Source organism: Filicampus tigris, chromosome 9 (genome assembly GCF_054856515.1).
Source record: "Filicampus tigris isolate MCC_2025a chromosome 9, RoL_Ftig_1.0, whole genome shotgun sequence".
Classification (NCBI taxonomy): Eukaryota; Metazoa; Chordata; class Actinopteri; order Syngnathiformes; family Syngnathidae; genus Filicampus; species Filicampus tigris.
The window spans coordinates 23,358,415-23,381,476 of record NC_141225.1 but is presented as its reverse complement, the minus strand read 5'-3'; the positions used below and the strand labels follow the sequence as shown (position 1 = coordinate 23,381,476).

General features: G+C 41.7%; 2 protein-coding genes across 3 annotated transcripts; both read right to left on the bottom strand.

Annotated features, from left to right (window-relative positions):
* Positions 1 to 855: 855 nt before the first annotated feature.
* LOC147142636 (inter-alpha-trypsin inhibitor heavy chain H3-like) lies at positions 856 to 11,861 on the bottom strand. 2 transcript variants are annotated; one of them, XM_086040985.1, is made up of 24 exons: positions 11,679 to 11,859; positions 11,075 to 11,110; positions 10,789 to 10,812; positions 10,203 to 10,360; positions 9,862 to 9,966; positions 9,628 to 9,790; positions 9,425 to 9,535; positions 8,324 to 8,452; positions 8,076 to 8,192; positions 7,836 to 8,004; positions 6,978 to 7,103; positions 6,629 to 6,810; positions 6,338 to 6,526; positions 5,187 to 5,326; positions 4,883 to 5,043; positions 4,227 to 4,256; positions 4,100 to 4,141; positions 3,877 to 3,897; positions 3,751 to 3,792; positions 3,507 to 3,620; positions 3,239 to 3,440; positions 1,800 to 1,975; positions 1,562 to 1,664; positions 856 to 1,478 (listed from the first exon to the last, which is right to left on the bottom strand). In XM_086040985.1, the coding sequence occupies exons 1-24, from the start codon at positions 11,814 to 11,816 to the stop codon at positions 1,349 to 1,351; spliced, it is 2,808 nt and encodes a 935-aa protein (XP_085897111.1). In that variant the 5' UTR covers positions 11,817 to 11,859; the 3' UTR covers positions 856 to 1,348. The 2 variants fall into 2 exon arrangements, with proteins under 2 accessions (XP_085897111.1, XP_085897112.1); XM_086040986.1 differs by lacking the exon at positions 11,075 to 11,110 and having other exon boundaries at positions 11,679 to 11,861.
* A 1,667-nt stretch (positions 11,862 to 13,528) lies between these two features.
* Positions 13,529 to 22,585, bottom strand: LOC147142635 (inter-alpha-trypsin inhibitor heavy chain H3-like). The gene is made up of 22 exons (XM_086041008.1): positions 22,427 to 22,585; positions 22,253 to 22,282; positions 21,490 to 21,513; positions 20,727 to 20,881; positions 20,306 to 20,410; positions 20,050 to 20,212; positions 19,868 to 19,978; positions 18,748 to 18,876; positions 18,545 to 18,661; positions 17,910 to 18,078; positions 17,712 to 17,837; positions 17,408 to 17,589; positions 17,068 to 17,253; positions 16,770 to 16,909; positions 15,922 to 16,082; positions 15,490 to 15,516; positions 15,323 to 15,394; positions 15,126 to 15,239; positions 14,715 to 14,916; positions 14,317 to 14,489; positions 13,854 to 13,965; positions 13,529 to 13,773 (listed from the first exon to the last, which is right to left on the bottom strand). The coding sequence occupies exons 1-22, from the start codon at positions 22,538 to 22,540 to the stop codon at positions 13,635 to 13,637; spliced, it is 2,751 nt and encodes a 916-aa protein (XP_085897134.1). The 5' UTR covers positions 22,541 to 22,585; the 3' UTR covers positions 13,529 to 13,634.
* Between the last annotated feature and the right edge of the window lie 477 nt (positions 22,586 to 23,062).

Here is a 23,062-nt window from a genome sequence, read left to right as displayed (position 1 = left end):
AGCAAAGAACACGAGCTGTATTTTGACTGCAGCCTCCAAAGTCCAATTCCAATTCCAACGAAACTATTTAGTTAACAACTTAGTTTTGGAGCCTTTAGGGCCACCGTACTTCTTGCATGTTAGACCTCCCACTTGATTTTACCGCAAGTTTGTTGTTTGGTTATCCATAGCACTTATCTTGTTTGCGGTTGCTAACCACTCGTCCACGGTGCTGCGCAGCTCTCAACTTTAATGCCCTCCAATTATGTCATTTAAAATGAACTCAAAACTCTCTGTGCCTCAAACAAAACTTGGAATTCGAGCCTTCAGCAAACCGAGGCTAGCTTAGCGAGAATTTAGCAGCAATGATTTTAAAGCTTCTTTTGCATTTTGTCTTTTTTTTTTTCTTCCACAGATAAACACTACACAAAATCCACCGTTTTAGAAACCATCATTACAGTACCATACAAAAAACACAATGGAATTGCATGCAACTGTCCCGCGTGTGTCATCTGGAGTATTTCAGAGTCTTAGCTATTTTAGTAGCTTTTTTTTCTTCTTACTAAAGCAAGCAAGAACCAAATTGGGGATTATATCGAAATATTCCAAATTATAATTGTAAGGACATTATAGCAAACTATTTGTTAAAATATGATTTTTCAAAATGTATTTAAACACATAATGTCAAACATTAGCCACGCAAATAAAATGCCGCTCTAGGGGTCCTGTACAAAACAGCTATACGTAAAAATAATAATAAAAAAAAATAAATTCCAGGGGTAAAAAAAATATATTCTTTTTTCTTTCTCTCACACAAACTCTTTCTCGCACAAATGCATGCACACATTTAACGTAAAAATTTTTTTCACAGTTCCATTCAGCTTGGAGTAGGCCTCAATTCATCATTTATTGAAATTAAATGCGTTGCTCCATTCATGAGTGCAATTTTGGGGTATTTTGACAGCAAGAATAATCCGCCGTAACATTTTTTACATTCACAACTCTCTTCACATTCCTGCGGTCGTTTTAGCCACAAGTTACTTTCAACACAAATCAAACATTTTAGAATGGAAAAAGTGCTGTTGTTGTTTTCAGCTCCACCAAGAAAGGATTTCCTTACATCCTGAATGTTTTCACATCTATAAGTGCTCAATTAATACAGTGTCTCGCCAAGAGCAAAAACTGATAACTGGTTTGTGCTCTTCTTCTTCTTCCCTTCTCAATAATTCACATCCCCTCGTGTTACTGTGACACCTTTGAATAGAAAACGGTTAAGTAGTTCACACAATCTCCCACACTATGATATAGTTTGGGGCTGTGGAGATTTTGAAATATGTATTGTATTTCTTGAAAAAAAAAAAAAAAAGATTTAAAAGAGGTTGGACACAACGTAATCAGACGCTCTCCCGTCAATGAGACCAGCTCCATCATTGTCAACAAACCAGCAGGGAATTTTCTCCCCGTTGATCACATCGTTGCTGAAATCCTTCTGCCAGTGTCTGCGCAGGCGAGGAAAAACAAGGTCACTTTACGCATGGATTCTCTTGTGTCGAGCGTGATTGGCTTGAGCGCCGCCGCTTACCTGGTCACGTTGAGCGTCTGGCCTTTCACATACATGGCGGCATTCGTTTTCTTCCCCAATTGTAGGTCCGTCACTTCATAATTAACACCATGGTAGAACTGGCCTGAGGTTCAAACAACACATTATAGCTAGCTAGGCTTTATTCCAACTTGAGAGCACGAATACAATTGTTGTGAGTTACAAAAGGACATTGTGCGGAATGAAAATAAAAGGTCTACTCTGTTGCCATGGTTCCTACCGAGCAATCCGTGAACTGACTTGGACAAATGGTGGCTGTCCAGAGTGTAGAAACCCAAATAGTTCTGCTGATCATGGCGTCTCTTCCACAGCTTTGTATGTCTGATGACCATAAATTTGACTGAGTGCCTCAGTGTGACCGTGAGGCTACAGTTCTTTGTCAGATGAAGCTCCATACTGCGTGAGGAACCAAAATATTTATATCGTTATCATTGTCTCGGACATGGCAGCAATGGAACCGTTCATCCGCGAGAATCATAACGGCAGGCCAGTTGTTTGACGTTCTCCATGAGCCAGAAAACCGATCGCTATCTAACAAGCAGTCGCAATAACAATTCCAACATTTGAATGATCTTGCATCATAAAGTAAATAAAATAATAAAGGCTCTCAGAAAACATGGTGCACCGATGGCTGCAAATGGTGACCCAGTTCGCGAGTCAATTTGTTTTTCCTGTTAATATCATTCGCTGGATTTGAATGTTTACATAATTGCAAATACACGACAGGGATCAGGTAAATAACCTTGCTGGTATTTGTGCTGGGTTTTTTTTGTGTGTGAATGTATTTTGAGCAGTGAAAAATAGCCGTCCGGGCTTACTTCCTGTTCGTGACATGCCGACACTCGCGTGTAATGAGGAGGCCCCTTAAAATCCTTAAAATGCATCAGTTTCAAAAACAGTTGTTACCAATAAAGTCCAAATACAACACAATACCGTTTAATGTGTGACTACATCGGAAGAAAAATTCAGACGCAGTTGGTACATTTTGAGTCCACGAGGTAGCTCCAACGATTTACAACTGTACCTAACCTCACGCTTTGGCCGGAACTGCTTTGGAAAGTAGAACCAGAAGTTCATTGGTTTCAATCTGAATTATGGTGATATAACACGTTTGAAAAAAAAAAAAAAAAAAATCTTGTTTATTCAGCTGCAACCGAGTAGTTTGCACATCGAGCGTGGTGTCCACTTTAATTGGTACTGACCGTGCAGTAAAACTGATGGAAACATTTTTTCACATTAGTTGCACACATTTTTTTTTTTTTTTGCGTGTATTCTTGCGCATGAGTCAGCAAGATTTTAAAGGTGCACCGTTCAGCTGCAGGCATCCTCCATTCTACAAAGTGATCAGCCATTCAGAGATACGTTTCTATGTATAATGGTCATTATGTGTATAGGTAATATATATTATGTGTGAAGTTAACGAAGCTGTTGAAGCGTAGAAAATAATTCATTTCTTAACAATTTGGTACTCGAGTGCTTATCGTTTAGTGTCCACGTAAAGCATACACGGGTGCTAATTTTAACTGGTTTTGCACAAGTTCAGTTTTAGGCTCACGTCGCCATCCTGGACCATGTTTACTGAGAGCCACCCATAACACCGATGTGTTTCTTTGTACATTTCGGATGACGCACACCCGGTTACCCGACAGGTGGACTCACTCGGTGTCTTTGAGAGAGGCAAAATCCGTCCACGGTATCTTGACTTGTTTCCCGCCATGGAACAGAGAGATATCTTCATTGTTCACCTCCAGCTTTACGCCCAGAGCCTTGTGGCTGATCCCAAAACGACCAAAGTAGGTGTTCATCTTTTCATCCGGGACAAATTTCTTCTTGCCGATAATCTCGCCATTCACGACGAAACCTGAAGATGCGAGGGATTATTTTAGTCCCGGCTGTTGTGCTCATTCGACGTATGCTAGGATGCGACCTGTTTTGGGGTCCCGGACCAGGTTGAAAATAGTCCCTGGTTTGTCATTGATGTTGAAACACAGAGCGTCTTCTCTGTCTGGGACTTCGATCATGAAATGTGGATCTCCATCCGCTGTAAAAGTACAATGGGACATCGATCACTTTTTTTGGGACACCCTGTATACGTGATTTCGATGTGAATCCAACATAAAACCCAAATCGATTTGGGTCAAAGATTTATGCAACAAAGAGAGCAAACCTACCATTGGATTGTTGCTGTGATCTTCCAGCATGGGCAGAAGAACCTGAGACAAATTATTCATCCACTGCGTTTAAAGTAGCAGAGCCAAAAATGTCATGATTAATAAAGACAAAAGTGACCGGCGTACCATGAGGTCTTGGTTGTTGATCTGCTCGACATATGAAAAATAAACCAACACAAAGAGACGAATTCTGATTCATTTGAGTTGCTCTACAAACGTCTCATGCTCTACTATTATAATATTATCAATAGTTCACATCCATAATGTGCATAAATCAAAATCAATAGAACAAACCATACAATAACAATAGATTTGTGCAAATGAGAAGTAAGAATGCGAGAGACTTTACGATTTGATTGATGGTGCGGACTTGCAGCGGGGGCCGAGGATCCTTACAAAAGACATTTCAAAGCACACATAAGTAAAACATAATCGGCCCCAATGGAATGAGAACGATTAAGGTAGACGTATCGTACCTCTTTGTCTCTCTGCTCTTTGTCGTTGATCTGTTGAACAAGCGAAACACAAACGCATGTTAAAATGCCGGCTCAGATTTCGGTTGCTCGGCATAAATTGTGTACAACTGCGTAGCTCTCATGGCCTTGCGTGTCACTGATCATCACAGTAGGGTTTACCTTATCCCTGACAAAAGGAAATAAGATATGGAAAATGCAAAAAGGCTGACAGTCGCCCTTGGCAGAGCTGCCGGTCCTAGTAGGGGTGGGGGAAAAAATTGATTTGCCAATATATCGCGATTTTCGGCTGCCAAATATAATATCGATTTTTCAGCTTCTAATATCGATTGCCGCGCGTAACACTCCATTTTCTCTTTTTTTTTTCAGAGAAAATGTGCACAAACACAAATAATAAATAGCATGTTTTGAAGCAAATCCTTTTGACTCAATTTGTCCCCTGATCTATATTTTCTGATACAGCATATACAGCAACTTCATTTCTCATCCCTACAGCACTATATCGCGATATCGCAATATCGTGATAATATTGTATCGTGACCCAAGTATCGTGATACGTATTGTATTGCAACATCCCTGCCAATACTCACCCCTAGTTCCTAGTACACTGACTGATTAGTGGATTGCCGATTTCTAAAAGCAAAGGCAGGTTTTTTTACCCTCTGTCAGCTTATCGGCGATGAGGGGGCTGTCTGGTCCGTCCTCACGTTCAGGCATGGTGACCACCATGGAGGTGAGCGGGGTGACAAAGTTGTAGCGCAGCGACATGTCCAAGGCCTGGGCAGTGAATTTGTCCTTTTCCTGTTGACCACCGATGCGACTGGGAGAAAAGTATGACATAAGAAGCACAGGAAAACATGCTTCTACACAAGACTTTTATCCATGCCTGCGTTGGTGATTGCTTTGGGAGCAATGAAAGAGTGGTCCAGATAAAGCTGAGCGACGCATTCTAAACGAGCAAACCTCTTTTCCAGTAGCTGCTGAATGGTGAGGTAAGCCCACAGACGCTCGGTGAAGTCCCCAAAAATATACTTGTCTTCCGGATAGATCACATCCCAATCTGCCACTTTGGCCTTCCCCTGCACTTGGAAATCTGCCTCTGGCTGTAGGAAGGAGAGAAAGAAGATTTTTTTTTTTTGTACCGGCACAATATGAATATGAACGGCACAATATGAACAGTGTTCAGTTCAGTCGAGTTCACTGGGAGGCATCGTGAGGACAAAAATAACACCTGCAAATGAAATCCAACCTTTAACACGTTTTATTCAAGTAGTACTGATCAGGGGCGGAGCCAGAACGTGGCTAATGGGTGGGTCTGGAAAAATATTTCTCTCATTGAGCACAATCCTCCTATCCCGGCACATCGTATATTCAAACAAAATGATCAACTGAATAATATGAAGTTCAGATCTTTATCAACCACAATTATGCCATTCTTAATATTCAATAAAATAAAAACACAAATTCAAAAACAATTTAATTATTTAACTAAAGATTTTAAAGTATATATTTTTTTTCATGATTCTCATTGGGTGGGCAGTCTGTCAATCTCGGTGGGCCTGTGCACACCCAAGCCCACCCATGGCTCCGCCCCTGGTACCGACCATCTGACACATTTCCGTTCACTTTGTCAAAGTGAAATCACAATTTCGTCACAATTTAACATGGAACATGTTTTCCTTGTAAAACACTTTACAAACCTTACAAAAGGGGAACAAATTGGGTCCATTAATTGACATTTGTAAATATGAATGGCTAATTTGGCAATGGGATTTTGTTTCAAAGTCGGTAAGAGTTTTTAATGGCATTTGATTGTAGCTTTGTCATTGTGTCAATTCATTACCTGGCCCGATTGTAATTTAATTTGTAATTTCTTTATTTGAAAGGGACAGTGCATATTGATGAACATTTACATGTAAATATGCCAGAATTAACGAATGGCTACTTTCCATCTGTAGTCACTGGCAGGTCAATAACATCAACAATAAAGGAAAAAGGACAAAAAGAAATCAGCACATTGAATTGACACATCAGCGACATACAAAACAAAACCAAAATAAATAAATAAGAAGAAGAACAACAAAATTGAGTTTAGAATGCTGTGAGTGACTCACCCCCTGGGCAAACACCTCCACCAGGAAGTTATCAAGCTCATCGCTGTCCTCCAAGCGACCAGCCACCACAATCTCAGAGCCGTTAAACAAATGGCTGTGGTGATTTTTGGTCAAGAAGTCCACGGCATTGCCCGGATAGTGCAACTTTACCTCCAGGAGCAGTGGACTGGACACTTCGTCATAGAAACCCTGGAACACAAATCAAACCAATTTAGTGCACTGAATTTTTGCAACACATGACCGAAATGGAGCAATTTCACAATATTTTTCACTCTTTGTTTATGACTCTACTTGGAGTTGAAGAGCTGCATCTGAGGCCTCAAAGATTCTGCGGGCCAGCCCTTTGTTTTGTTTGCTCATCACATCCAGAAAGGAGTAATCCACGTCATTTCCAAACCCGAGACAGAACAGAGACATGTTTCCAGCAATAGCCTGGCGTATATTCTTCTGGATTGTCTGCAAGGTGGTCACCCCTGTGTGCGTTAAGAAATTCAATTTCAATTTCCAATTTTATTGTGCGAGCGTGCAGTTACATCAACCCGATTATATTTGCAGCTACATTGTTTTTCAGTCGGTAAAAATGAAAACACGTGAATTTATGTGAGTCTTGCTGGCTCTTTGGAACTGAGATGAGGCTCACCGTGGTTTGGCATCCCATCGGTCAGCATGATAATCATATCCACACTCCTTTCGGGAAGCCGTTTATTTTTTCTTTCCTTCGTCAATATTGTCACCGCTTGCAATAGGGCATCGTTGATATCGGTAGCTGAAAGGCAAATGGAAGATGGTTTTTCTTTGACGAGCACCTTACATAGTAACTATAACAGATGAAATGATTAAGTTGTTGTTGTGATTTTGTCATTCTGTCTTCCTTGAAATTTTAAACATTTTGTCCTGGCACACACATTTGAAATAGTCACGATTATGATCTGAATTTGTTTTTTTGAACATACCCTGGCACTAAAACCTTTTTAGCCATCCAGAGGAAGAGACCAAAAAGTGAGCTACATGACTCTGGAGAAATGACCTGAGGTCAATTCTTTCCTCTATTTTCACATTTTTGCTCACATTTTCAGCAGTAAGAGAGTATGTCACTCAAACTAATACAACCATGTTACTCATATTCTCAGAAAAGACATATGAAATATTAAAAAGACATATTCATCCCAAAGGTTTTGCGTATTTCTTGCTAATTCGTCCTTGGGCACTTAGCATAGCAGCTAAAATAGCTAGCATGTACAAGTGAGCAAACATCCTATCCTTAGCATAGATTTATAGCCCCGTCGCTGTAACTAGAGTCGCCTCATACTAATTAAAATAAAACGTACATTTGCTAATTTATTTCTAAAGGATTTTTCCAGTAATATTTTTGAAGTATATGTTTTTCCGGTGCCTGACTATAGCAGTTCTGGAATGACCCGTATACAGTCGATTAGGTTCAAGCAAAGACTGATGGAAAAAAGACAAATTCTGCCAGGCGTGGTCCCGCCCCTCTGACCTCCCCTCTCCTTCAGTTTCCTGATGTAGGCAATGGCATCCGTCACATTCTCTTTTGTTGCTTTCATGACAGAATCCTTCCAGGTGACGATGTCAGAATCAAACAGGATGAGAGCGAAGTGGTCGTCCTCGTGGAGGTCCTTCAGAATGGCTGCCATGGCTTCTCGGGTCTGCCAAAGGTGACACGAAACATGACGTCAAAAGACAGACGATGTACATCCAGCAAGACTTACGCGGCTACCTGTTTGATCTTTTTCCCGCTCATTGAGCCACTCCTGTCAACCACAAATATCACGTTCTTTGGGACTGCGGGTAAGTCAGGTGGAGAGAAGAAGTGCACAAAGTAGCCGTTTACCATCTAGAGAAAATATATACATGGCGCGGGCGTTAATTAGAAAAATTAAAAACTATAAACAGCAGGTTGTGAGGGGCATTGCAGGTGTAAATTTCAAACACACACTGGTGCACTTTGAAAGTATCAGATCTTACCTGGACTTCCCCAAGGCTTTCTTCTCGTTTGACATCGTACTTGACGATAAAATCTCCCTCAATTTGAGTGCCCACACATGACGGACATTTCCGCTGTTGTTCTATCGTTGGTGAGAAAGTGATGCGGGCCTGTAATAGCATAAAGACATACACACGGTTTACATTCTTCAAAGGAATTTGTTTTGTGTCCTTTCTCTTTTTGAACTTTGGAAACATTTTTTCCCAAAAGTCTCAACATGGGTTGACAAGCGAATGTGAGACATGACAAAGACTGCACTGACTTCTTGGGAACTGCCGTAGTTTACATATTCAAAAAATTGCCCAAATCTCCCACTTTCCACAAGAAAATCCACAAATTCAAGCGATATTTTTTATATCTTTACCTCCAGCTTCTACATTTATAGACCGATTGCAAGCATTCTAACCTCTAAAGAATTGTCTTATTTTGGGCATACTGAGAATTATTTATCATATTTGCAAATCTTACATATTTACTTCCACTTTTCACATTTCTTGACCAATTCACCTTCAAAAATATTCATCTCATTCCGGACACCTTGGAAATTATTTATGACATTCCCCAAGTTCCCAAATGAAGAGATATTTTACACATCTGTCTCCAGTTCTTGACCGATTTGTACTATACCAACTTCAAAATGTTCATGCTCATTCGTAACATCTTGAGAGAACTACTTATAACATTGCTAAAATTCCATCATAAAATTCTGAAATGAAGAGATATGTTACTCGTTTACATCCTACTCTTTCAAACCATTCCAACTTCAAACTGTGTAATCTCATTCAGGACACAAGGCGCTATTAATAACATTCACACATTTTCAAAATAAAAAGCCCCGAATTGAGGGATCGTTGCCATACCCGTATTGACCTCCTCCATCCACCATTTCAACTGCAAGTCTTACATTCTGCATTTCAACATCCGAATCAATTCTCAACACACACCTCAACACAAAATGTATCATTTATTCATTTACATTGATTCAAGTACACCCATGAGACGTAGCCTACCTGCAACACAAACGACACTTTATGATCCTGTGGCAACATTTGTTTCTTTATATAAAAAAAATAGGGCTTTACCTTTGTGTCTGTGACGGTTTTCTCCACCAGAGGGAGCAGCTGATTGGTGAGGAATGTTGCTGTAGCATCCACGGAGGTGAGGCCCTGAGGTTCAAAGATGCCAACTGTGATCTACACAAAGACACACACACACAATATCACATTGATGGACACGATATTGACCCTCATGACGTCATTACCAAGACACCAAAAGTGACATCAACCTGAAAGTCTTGGACCGGTTGTTTGGGTTTCACTCGGGTCAGAATCTCATACTGGCCCAGTTTCCTCTGAAGCAGTTCCTCGTAGGTTAGAACGAAAATGACGCGGCTTTCTGCCGCGATGTTGACCGACACTGAAAACTGCTCCATCTGCCTTCCAGATGCCCTGAAATGACTTGTTGGTAGGCTTCGGCTGTAATATAACGTGATACATCCTGTGTCCTCGGCCCAACTTACTTGACCAGTCCAGCGGTCTTTCCTGAAGAAACTGCCTTCTCATACTCGTCGTTTGCCTCCTCTTTCTCCTTCACCTCTCCAACATAAACTTGGCTATCAATTTCCCTGAGAGGCACAGAATGAGTTTGGGAAATGTTTCATATCATTCATTCATGTCGATCATCGCTGTCCTGTGAAAAACGCGTATGTCCAATTTGGGATTTAAAAAAAAAATTTTTTTAATTTTCACGTAAGTGCAATATCTGTAACGCGGAAACCCCATTCACATAAAACATTTTTTTTTTAATGAAATAAATGGACAGAAGTGTTTTTCACAGGATAGCGACAATATGTTAACTTGCATGGTGAAGTTGGTGATAAAGGCCGTCTTTGGAAGGTCCACTTGAAAGGCGATTTCCTGCGAGACGTTGCCTTTGTTCAGAGCCTCGGAGGTCATGACGGTGTGAGCGAAACGAGACGTCACTGCACAGTCAACCCTGAAAGTTTGCACCTCGACCGTCTGACAGGATGAACAGAACAGTGATCATGTGCCACGTTCGTACCAACATTTAAACTATGACAGACGACTCAAACAACGCACGCCGTTGATGGAAGAATTTGAGGAAATCTGGGAGAAAAATGAGGAAAAAATGGTCCAACTGACCACTGTTCAATATACTGTACTTATTATTATTATTTCCCACATTATTCAGGGGTCTTCAATCCTGTTCCTCGAGGGCTGCTGTCCTGTTTTCCATCCCTCTGCTGCAACCCACCTGATTCAAACGATCAGGATTGTTATCCAGCTTCTGCAGACCTTGCTGATTATCTGATGATCATATGAAACAGGTGTGTTGCAGCAGAGTGAGATGGAAAACAGACAGGACAGCGGCCCTCGAGGAACAGGATTGAAGATTCCTGCATTATAGCCAGGCTTGTGGTCCTTACAGTCTCTGAGTCTGTGCTTCTTTTCTGTTGGACAAAACAAAGAGAGAGAAAGGTTAAAGTCATCAACATTTCCTTCCCGGATATACGGTTGTTCACTTTAATCATTTTGCTCTGCAAAAGTAACGCACTCGCTTTCGCATGAGCTACTTCAAGAACCAATGTATTCACAACCAATTACGGGCAAGCATCAGATGCCTTAACTATTGCGCGGATCCCAAATGCCAATCTAGTTTATAGCCAGCAGAAGAATAAGAGATCACATCTGTAAATAATTCAAATGTAATACCTTTATTGACTTGCTGCCCACAGTTTTAGCGGATTCCTACAAAACAGCAAGATTGGATTATTACAAAAAAATAGTTACAAAAAAAAAGACTGGTACAGTATTCCGATTTTTTTTTTGCAACAAATTAAGATATATATTTTGGACCTTCTGATAAAATGAATCTTTTCATCTGTAAATGCGGCACAACTAACACGAACATTCTTATATTATTTTTCTGCCCATTTTTATGCAATTACTGTGGCTTTCTCCCACATTCCCCAAAACATGTACATTCGTTTATTCAAGATTCTAAATTGTACGTAGTTGTGAATCTCGCCCAGTAATGCAAGATAAATGATCTGTGACCCTAATGGGGGCAAATGACAAACAATGAAGAACATTTCTCCCCTCCAGCACCCCGACAGCTGCGCCGTGTAAACAACCCTTCTTTGCTTAGGTCTTGCACGACATCCGCGCTGCAGCTGACCAGATAAAGGCCTGATATTGGCGCATCAAACATGAATAAATGCTGACATTCGTAGCATGTTTTCATTAAGGTCTGCCGCAAACAGGAACAGAAAAACTTTTTCAAAGCTTTCAAATGTGCATCGCATATCTGCATTACCTCGACAAGAGCATCTCTGTGGGAAACAAGCAGAGCTCCTTGCCCCTGAGCTGCGAGCGCCATGCAGACACAAGCCCATGGTAGGACCCTCCACAACACGGGCACGGCCGCGACGAGGAAAGGCTGATCTCCACGCATGGCTCAAAACAAGTGCTCGGGGAATTCGAGGCATGTGGAAGAAAGTTTTCCCATCAGAACTTAACCCCGCCCACACATTTCCCTGGAGGCGGAACGTGTGTTTCCACTATGACAGTATGAGTCAGGGACCGTCAATGTGTATTTTCCTGGAAATTGGCATGTGTTGGATGGGATTAAGAATGCACGGCCGGTTTTATTACCTCAAGTCAAATCGAGACTTGTCCATTCAGATGGATAGATTTGCTGCAGCCAAGAAAACAAGGGCATCTTTGTGCAAAAGGGAAGCCTTGCATGAACTGTGACCAGAAGCACCGTTTGTTGCACAACCGTGCAGATGTTTAGCAGAGTTTTGGACTAAGTTTACAAAGTAAAGTGCTTTTGGAGAAATACCATAGTAAAGAGCATTACAATACTCCAGACGAGATGAAGTAAACGCATGCACAACCCGCTCAAAATGCTGAAAAGGTAAAAATGGTTTAACTTAAGATAAAAGACGAATATGAAAAAAGCCTGACCGAACGGCTGTGTTTATCTGTCTATGTGATTTAAAATCACTGTCCATAGTGACACCAAGGTTGATGGCAGAGGGCCCAAGTCCACCAAGATATCAGTTGGGCCAAAGATCACAACCTCACCTGCATAAAAATGGTATGAGATGCTGTGTTTTTTGAAGATTTGACTCAGTGGGAAGAGATAAAGTGCAAAAAGAACTGGGCCTCAAACCGAACCCTGAGGGACTCCACAACACAAGGGGGTAGATGCCGAGGAGGAGAACAGAGACGACCTCCCACTGAGGTATGACCTGAACCAGTCTAAAGCAGTCGCCCTGACCCCTACACAGTCATGCAGGCCATTTAAAAGAATCGTATGGTCGACTGCGTCAAAAGCAGCTGTCAAGTCTAAAAGCACTAAAATGGCTGAACAACCAAAATGGCGTCCACCTGGCCATGCCCGGACTTGTCCCTCGTTGCCTCGGATGAGGCGGAAATGATGTCAGAGGATGTCCATATTTGGACATACCGGAAGGGCCTAAAACATGGTTGCAGCCTGGACATGCCCGCACTTGTCCCTCGGTACCTCAGAGGAAGCGGAAATGATGTCAGGGGATTTCCGTATTTGGGCAGAGGGCCGCAAACCGGAAATGATGTCTTAAAAGGACGTGGAATAGGAAGTGAGGTCACAACAAGATGGCCGACAGGAAGTGACAATAAGAGGGGCGGATAGAAAGTGACCTAACGGCAAGATGGCTGACCGGAACGGCAAGATGACCGACAGGAAGTGACGTAACGAGGGGCGGAACCCGGGAGTGACATAATGAGTGGCACGGCTAAAACGGGACTTTTTGAAAAGGGCGTGATGTCGTGAAAAGGGCGTGGCTAAGGCGGGACTTCCGGTTTCACACCTGTCAAAAGTTTGACGAAAGCAGGATATTCTATTCTCTGTAGTGATATTCTTTTTGGGGCTTGAAAAAAAAAAAAGAAAGAAAAAAATAGGTCTATCTCAAAATGGTCAAATGGAAATAATTATATTTTACATACAATTAGAGACATTTTACAACTTGTCTCAAACTCATTCAATCTTCATCGAGAGTTTTAGGAGGTATATTTATGCAGTTCTCTCCATAATGCATGTAATGGTTGGAGCACAGCAACACTATAAAATGATTGTGTAAGCTTGTTAATTCATTGATAACTAAAAAAAAAAAAAAACTGTTCAAAATTTCCAGAGGAGTTTTATTTCACGCATGTATAAAACTGCTTCGATCAGTGTTTTGCCAGTATGGACAAAGACACAAACATAATTCCAAAGTTTAGCTTTCTAAACAGTTTTAAAGAGGCCAGACACAATATAGTCGGAAGCGTCTCCGTCAATGAGGCCGGTCCCATTATTATGGATGAACCAGCAGGGAACATTTTCTCCGTTCTTCACATCCCTTCTGAAGTCTCTTTGCCAGCCCCTGTGGATGAGCAAAATGCTGCGTTGAACAAATACTGAAACAACAGCGCTTCTTTTCCAACAACCACGATGTCTTCTCACCTGGTCACATTGAGCTCTTGTCCCTTGACAAACATGGTAGCATCTGGTTTCTCTGGGACTTCTCCTGGACGCAAGTCCGAGACCTCAAACTCAATCCCGTGATAGAACTGACCTGGGAAATGAAACGGCAATGTAACGCAGAAACTCCATTCAAGTAAAAATGTGAAAAAAAAATGAACATAAGAGTTTTCCACAGGACAGCGACGATTCTAATGAATTTCTATCAGTATTTTCTGAAGAATTTTGGGGGTTTGTAATTTTTTTTTTTTGCTTTGTTTTGCAGATCCCCGGTGATAACCTTGCCCTCCGCAAGGATCAAAATCTAGCGTCGCCACTGCATATGACGTCACGTAATTTTTGTGCAACTTTTACACATCTCGCGAGTTCCTGATTGCACAACCCTTGGTCATTGAACTTTGGAGGTTCCGCTGTATTGACTTCATGAGTGCCTGTGTTGTTTTACCTAGCAGACCGTGAACGGAAGGTGACAGGAGGTGGGTGTGCAGTGTGTAGAACCCCAAATAATCCCGGTGGTACGGGTGGTCCTTCCACACTTTGTGTAGCAGGATCACAAACTTGACAGAATCTTTTAGAGTTACTGTCAGGCTGCGGTCTTTGGTCAGGAGAATATCCATGCTAGGGAGAAAGGGAGAGACAAGTAGAGTGAAGGGACATGATGACAGATGTGTACGTGTTTTTTTTTTTTTTTAGGGACAAATGCAAAATGTTCAATATGATTATGAAAATAGGATATACAGTATATATGTATATATCATATATATATATATATATATATATATATATATATATATATATACAATTGTACTTTATTGTATTACTGACCCATGTACACACACTCACTTGTCTCCTTTGAGGGAAGTTGTGTTGGACCACTGCAACCTGACCCGATTGCCATCTTGGAGCACTAAGACGCTTTTAGTGCTCACCTCCATTCTCACCCCTAACTTTTGGTGAATTATGCCAAAACGCCAAAAGTAGGTGTTGATTTTACCATCAGCAGGAATTTGCTTGTCTCCTATTATCTGGCCATTCACCAAAATACCTAATGAAAGTGGAGACAACAGTTAGTTGCCATTGTCATATTTGGACTGCAGGCTACGGTTGAGCGTCTAAAGGTGAGTGAGAAGGTCCACAATTGTGGTCTTTACCCCTTATGACATAGTATGGAAAATAATTCATCTTTATGATTTACAATGAACGATATTTTTCCACATTTTTCCACATATGACATGAATGAGAACTTAGTCCGACCTGACTTTGTGTCTTCAACCAGGGTGAAAATAGTTCCTGGTTTGTCATTGATGTTGAAGCACAGGGCATCTTCTCTGTCTGGGAGCTCTATGATGAAATGGGGATCTCCATCCACTGAAAAAAAAAAAAAAATCAAATTCCATATCTCAAATGTGATTCTGTTATGCATATGTTTTGCAAAAATTGAGAGTATTTACCAAAATATGAAGGTGGAACGTAGGCATGGTAGCTTGGACCAGGATTGGATGGTAATGACTGGTAAAAATATGCTTTACATCATCCCAGGGAAAAAAAAAAACATTTTAATGCACAACATTTAAGTACACTTTGTGTATGCGATTTGGTGAGAAAAAAAAAGTCTTACTGCCTCGCTCTGCTTGTTGTCTTTCCTCTGTCAAAGAAAAAGGAGGGACAATGAATTGGCACATCCCACAATTTTCAAATTGGAGAAAAGTTTGACTGCAGTTACAGTGGACATATTTTTACAATGGAATGAATGAAAGCACACTCAATGAGTTCAAAAATGTTTTTTAATAAAGGAATTAACACAGTGACATAATTTCATGAAAAAGTCACTAAACTTTAGTTCAGACTGGGAAGACTTGACATCACCAGATCACTACAAATTCAAGATGAACAAAATTATCAATAATTGGAACTTGCTGCTTCCGGGAAGTCAGACTGCTTTCTGAGGATTCTGAGTGGTACTTTTCATGTTTTATAAAAATAAGGAATTAAACGCAAGCAAACAGTTTTTTTTCCTCTTAAAATAAAAAGATCTATGTCTTAGTCTTACCCTCAGTTAGTTTATCAGCGATGAGCGGGCTGTCCGGTCCGTCTTCAGTCTCAGGCTTGGTGACCACCATGGAGGTGAGAGGGGTGACAAAACTGTATTTTAGGGACATGTCTAAAGCCCTGGCTGTGGCATTGCCTTTCTCATCCTGGCTACCACTCTTGCTGTAAGAAAGAACATTGGCATTACCCATTCATTCATTTTCGATACCAATTACCCTCAATTGGGTCACGGGAGCTCTGGAGCTATATTTCTATACATTCTGGAAAAAGTGGTGCACACTCAGCTGAAATGTTTTTTGGACACGTCATGGAGGTTTTCCAGCCTGGTTTCAAGAAGCTGCACATCACAGAGTCAGCGGTGTTACGAGTTTGTAATAACATCCTCGCGGCCAATAACACTGAAGATCTGTGTCTTGTTTTGTAAGACCTGTTTGTAGCGTTTGATACGGTGGACAATAGTAGTCTGTTGGCCTGTTTGCAGCACCAGGTGGACATTAGTGGTAGCGCTCTAGAGTGGTTTGGATCCTATTTGGCAGGCAGGACTTTTTGTATTAGCCATGATTGCTCTGAGTTCCTTTCTGCCCCACTGTCGTATGGTGTTCCGCAGGGTTCAATTTTGGGGCCCCTCCTGTTTTCACTGTATTTGCTGGCCCTGGATTCTATCTTCAAAAAAATATGGTATTTCCTTTCACTGCTATGCGGATGACAGTTAGATCTATTTCCCTTTAAGCAAAATGGATACGTCCTCCTGCAGGCCACTTTTGTCCTGTCCTGAGGATATCAAAGCCTGGATGGCACTAAACTTCTTGAACTCCAACGAATAGAAAACAGAAGAGCTAAGTGACTGACCTCTTCTCCAGTAGCTGCTGGATGGTAAGGTAAGCCCATAGACGCTCTGTAAAATCCCCAAAGATGTATTCTTCATCCGGGTAAATAGTGCCCCAGTCAAGAGCACTGGTCTGGCCCTGCACTTGGAAGTTCTCCTCAAACTATAGGGCAGAAAAACAATGAAAGAATCAATATCTTTCCGCAGACAACAGCTGAATGTGGAATATGGGCAAAGCGGACCAATGCCATGTCCTCCGTCATCTTGGGAGGGCGCGTATGGCTACAGTCATAGGTCAACAAAATTCTGACAAGGTCTTACCCCTTGGCCAACCACTTCCACCAGGAAGTTGTCCAGGTTATTGTCCACCAGCCGACCGGCCACCACAATCTCAGACCCATTAAACAACTGGCTAAAGTGGTTGGTGGTCAGGAAGTCCACTGCGTTGTCAGGGTAACGTAATTCCACTTTGGAAAGCAGTGGGCTGGACACCTCCTCATAGAAACCCTGGAATAAATTCATATAGATATTTTTTGGAAAGGGGCACCTGATGTCTATGAATACATGATATTATTTTCAAGACAACCAAATCAGATTTGAACATGTCTGTTAAAGTTTGTATTTAGACCCCTAAAATAAATGCAATGCCTCCATTCCGCACCTTCAGTTGAAGAGCTGCATCTGAGGCCTCGAATATTCGACGAGCCAGTCCATTGTTTTTCTGACTCAGCACATTCAAGAAGTTATAGTCCACATCATTTCCAAACCCAAGACTAAATAGTGTCATGTTTCCACTATTGGCAGAGACCATATTCTTCTGGATATTTGTCGGATTGGTCTCACCTTCAGAAGACAAAGCATGCCCATATTTTGCGAAACGTAAAAATGACATCCGCCTCCGACTCAGAAAGTAGCAAATGCAAAACATTCCACCCAAGTAACGATGTAAACCAGTGCATGCTCACCAGAATTAGGCATTCCATCAGTGAGTAAAAGGATCATGTCAATGCCACTCTCTGGGATCCTCTTCTCCATTTTGTCTTTCAGCAGCATGTCCACACCTCTCAACAATGCATCGTTTATGTTCGTGCCTAAGAAAGACAACGGACAATGAGAAAAAAAAGCAAGTTACAGGTTCATAAAATTGCGGTTCTTCACTTCACCTCCTCTGGCGGCCAACTGCTTGGCACATTGTATGCCCTGAGCCACGTTCTCCTTTGTCGCTTTGGTCAGTGTTTCCTTCCAACAACTGATTCTGTCATCAAAATACACAATGGCAAAATAGTCATCCTCCTTCAGATCTTGAAGGATGGCTTGCATTGCCTCTCGGGTCTGAAAAGAAAACATTGGCTCATTACACAACGTCAGACATTCCAAGCCTCTATTCGTGTTTTTTTTTCCCTGCACTGTGGTTAATTCATGGTTCTAGTTTACATTGGAATCGGTCAGAAGTGTAGACTTCTCTTGTTGAAGGATACAAACTGTATATAGTTAACTGGGTGTCAAGTGAATGGCCCCTTCCATTTGTCAAATATCTTGAATCATCCTACTGACATTTCAACAACATTTCTTTAACAGGTCAGTCTTAGTCAGAGATTCATCCAAATGGAGTAGACTGCCTGTCAGAATTAGAGAAGCATGGTTGCTTTCAGAGTGCAACTTTGTGACCTTGTGACCTTATGTATCAGATGAGTCACAATTGGCATTCTTCCTTCCTTTTATTTGCATAGGTGTACCCGTACTTAACTGAAATCTCTTGCTAATGCACTGTTACGCAAATATTCCAACGGTCTCTTACCTGTTCCATTTTAATTCCGGACATTGAGCCGCTCCGATCAATCACAAACACTACATTTGTTGGCACTCTTGGCAGGCCGGGTGGTGCAAAGAAGTGCACAAAGTATCCGTTGGCAACCTGAGGGGCAGAAAAGCTCTGTAAGTACAATGACAAGCACGCTGTGGCGATCCCAAAATTCCCCCAATAAGAAGTTCACAAATGACCTGAATGTCCCCGAGGCTCGTTGCACGATTCACGTCATAGGTGATGACAAAATCTCCATCGATCAGTGTTCCATCACAGCCTGGACATTTTCTCTGCTGGTCCAAACTTGGCGAGAAAGCAATGTGCGCCTGAAAGTAGGATCACATTTATCAATCAGCCAACTTGAAAATGAAAAGCATTGAGGAATGAGTCCCTCCGAGACTCATTCACATCGTGGTTTTGTGATACCGATTTTGTTCGTTTCATCTGGAGTGTTCACATGTTTCCGCAAAATTGTTTGACAAACAAAGTCACAAAGACCGGATTGATTGAAGGGGCTATCTGGATGGCAGTGTACCTAAAAACAAACACATGGAATCGGGTAGCTGCGGCTCAGAATCAGGCCTCTTCCAAATGTGGATATAATTCCGATATGTATTGGATATCCGCCAAGCCGGTGCAGTGCAAATGGTCAGATCGGATATATACCCTGTCTATGCGAGCTTGACGTCTTACAAATACGACCCAACAAACAACACAAATACACACATTAATAGTACCTGCTACGAATCCTAATTGCCCCACTGTTGTATGATGTTCCACAGGGTTCGATTTTGGGACCCTTGCTGTTTTCACTGCATTTGCTACCCCTGGGTTCCAGCTCAAGAAAGCATGGTATTTCCCTTCACTGTTATGCGGATGACAGTCGGATCTATGACCCGCTGAGCAAAAAGGACACATTTTCCTTAAGGCCACTTTTGTCCTGTCTGGAAGAAGTCAAGGTCTGCATGGCACTGAACTTATTGAATTTCAATAAACAATAAAAAGAAAACAAGTTTTGGATTTTTGGTCCCAGTAGCCCTTCTATATCCCACTCTGTTGATTTGGTCCCTGACACCTTCTCTAAAACCAACAGTATCGAACTTGGGTTTTAAATTGGGCAGTGTTTTTACATTGGACCGGCAAATCGGTGCTGTTGTTTAAGCATGCGTTCTGCTGATGTAAACAAATATTGAATATTTGTCATTTGAAATGTGAATAAAGGCACTCGAAAAAATCTGATTTTGTATAGCCATCAATTTGTAATTGAGCTATTGGACACGAACTGTAAATCCAGCCGAAGATAGTCCCAAAATGTACCTTCTTCTCTGTAACAGTTTTCTCCACCAGGGGGAGCAGCTCGTTGGAGAGAAACGTCGCATGGGCCTCAACGTAGGAAATGCCTTGAGGCTCGTAGATATTTGCTACGATCTGGTACGTACAGAAACTGTGAGACTTCATTCAGCGCCACTTGCAGGATTGCTAAATGAAAATGCATTAACCTGAAACTCCTGGACAAGTTGTTTGGGTTTCACACGGGTCAGAATCTCATACTTGCCCAGTTTCCTCTGAAGGAGCTCCTCATGAGTCAAAACGAAAGTAACGTTACTTTCTGCCGCAATGTTGACAGACACTGAAAACTTCTCCATCTTCCTCCCAGAAACCCTTGAAAGGGGCATGAAAATAAGTCATGATAACAGGAAACGTTTCATTTGGCCCCGCTGACCGACTTGGCCAGTCCAGCAGTCGACGACTTACTTGACCAGCCCAGCAGTCTGTCCTGAAGAAACAGCCTTTTCATACTGCTTCTTGGCTTTCTCTTTCTCCTTCACCTCTCCGACATAAACTTGACCATCAATTTCCCTGAGAAAAGGGAAGAAAAACAACATACGTAACTCTCAAACTCAGAGTCCCCAGGTCAGAATAGACATTGAATCTGTTCCTGTTTACACAACAGATAGGCAGTTCAACGTTTTGCATTTTGTTCCCTTACTGTACACATTCATGACCTTAAACACAGGGTACATACTGCACACTGATTTTAGGCATACTGCAACACCCCTAGCAATTAAACATGAACCTGTATGTAGTTTCAGACTTATAGTCCGCCCCCTGAGGCAACCCTAACTCCACAAGGTTTGACACCCCCTGCTCTAAAATACCATCATGGAGACCTTACATGCTGAAGTTGGTGATGAAGGCCGTTTTTGGGAGATCCACTTCAAAGAAGATTTCCTGCGAGACGTTGGCTTTGTTCAGAGCCGTGGACGTCATGACGGTGTGAGCAAAACGAGACGTCACGGCACAGTCCACCTTCACACTGTGCACCTCCACCTGAAATGGAGAGGGAGGCATTTTGAAAGCGTTTTGAGCATTCATTCGATATCCCTCATATCCGGCTTGAGAACCTTTCGTACGTATGCTCACTAGTAAGGCAATTGTAAAACCACTCGGCCGCACTGGTGAAATGATTGTCAGTAATAAGTACTGCGCGTTTAGCACGTGGTAGTCGTCAGCTACTGGACAGTTTTTCTATACTTGTACGTAGTTGTCCTACTAGTATGCCAAAGTCATTCTACCAGTGAGGACAAAGGGACATATGCTACATAAACCTTAAGTCCCAAACAGCTGAGCATTTATTCGATATTCCTGATATCCAGCGTAAGGTACTAGTGTGACGACTCAGCACGCCAGTAGAACGATACAGCAATCATGCTTGAGTCCAAAGACGTTTAGTTTAGTCAAAAGTGGCAACTGCTGATTCCAGTAAAAATATTGTAACGCTGTGATGTAAAACTCCAATGTCAATGAACAGCGCACAAATCTACGCCAAGGCAAACCGTTGACTTGCTGACAAAAATGGGAAATAAATTGAAAATGGGGCAGATTTGTGTTTGCTTGCCCAACCGCTTGTTGTGAATTCAAACAGAGACTTTTCTCACCGTGACAGCCTGCGTACTTCTTTGCTGTAAGAAAGAAATAGACAATTACACATTTGGATAAGCAAGTCAATGATCCAAATTTTAAGTGCTGAACGACTACAAGCTCTTAACTTCTCCTGAAGCGACTACGTTAACGGGCATTTTTGCGAGCATCTCTGTACAACTCTTGACGACAGCCACTCGACTTGTCCTCATCACTAACAGATTTCACTGGATTTGTTTGGATGTGGTAGTAGTCATTCTGTAGTGGTCTCTGCCACCCAGAGTATCATAGCACTTATTCTTTACAACCATTTCGAAATAGTCTCTAGCTAAACTTTTTTTTATGTATGAAGCCGACCACCATTCAGCAAGCCCTCCTTTCCACTGCCGGTATTTTAAGATTGTTTCTCACTGAGCGGTGAGCATTTAGCTGTTATGCTGGACACAAATGGAGTAAGCTGCCAACAGAAGTGAAGTGTGAATGTTTTTAGGCCTAGGTTAAAAGCTGTGCTTTTTTTCCTTATGCGTATGACTGAGCTCTTTAGAAGCATTTGAATTTTTTACCAAAATGTTTTTCTCGCACTGTACGCTTGTTGTTTTAGTCATTTTAGTCAGATTTTTTTTTTTTTTGATGTCTGTAATATGTTTGTAAATGTCTTTAAAATAAACACCATGCTATTTTTTTGTTTGTTGAAAATGTATCCGAAATGTGGTGGAGTAACTTAACTACAAGCTTGGGTAAACTATTAAGTACCACTGTGCAATAATTTCTGCTAAATACCTGCCGTGGCCTGGCAGGATGTCTTGCCTCCTACAAAAACAAACACAGAAGACAAACATGGAGGAGAGAAATCAGAAAACGTTCTTGAAATGACCAAGGCACAAAAATTCTCAAGTCTTGCAGTCTTAAATCCACTTCACATCCGAGACGACACGTCAGAAGTCTGAATATTACCTCGGCACCTCCATCGGGTCCAGGGATGACCAAATCTCCCTGAGCCGGGCTGGGCAGCCACAGGCAGGCGCTGCCCCACAGCAACAGTAGTCCAACAGTCAATGCTCCAGACATGACCAAAGCTCAACTGAACACTGGGCTACTTCACCACTGAGATAAGTGCTCTGGCCAAGGGGAGGGACAAAGTGCTGACCAACTAATTTACACCCATGGCACAGGAGGCTGGAAGATGGCCATTTTGATGCGTGGAAAAAAAAAAAAAAAATTCTACCTGGTATCTGGTGTGTGTTTGCTCGACTCCACTACGTGCACATTTGCTATGCCGGGTATTTTAAATATTTTTGATTATGTCCAGTGTTGGACAAACAACAGTGCTTGGAAAATGTAGGGACCTAAATTACAAATTATCGTACATTAGTTAAAAGTTTCACGACACTAAAGTGACCCACCAGAGAAATGTCGCCACTAAGCTAGAATCAATTGACAAATGTAGCTAAATTGCATCAAAGCGACATCAATGGGAGTCTCTTTTTAGAGACGGGGAAATAAAGTGAGATGACAGCGAAAAATTGAAATTGTACTATTGGGTAATAAATAAAAAATGAGATTCTTCTAATCCGAACATAATTACACTTC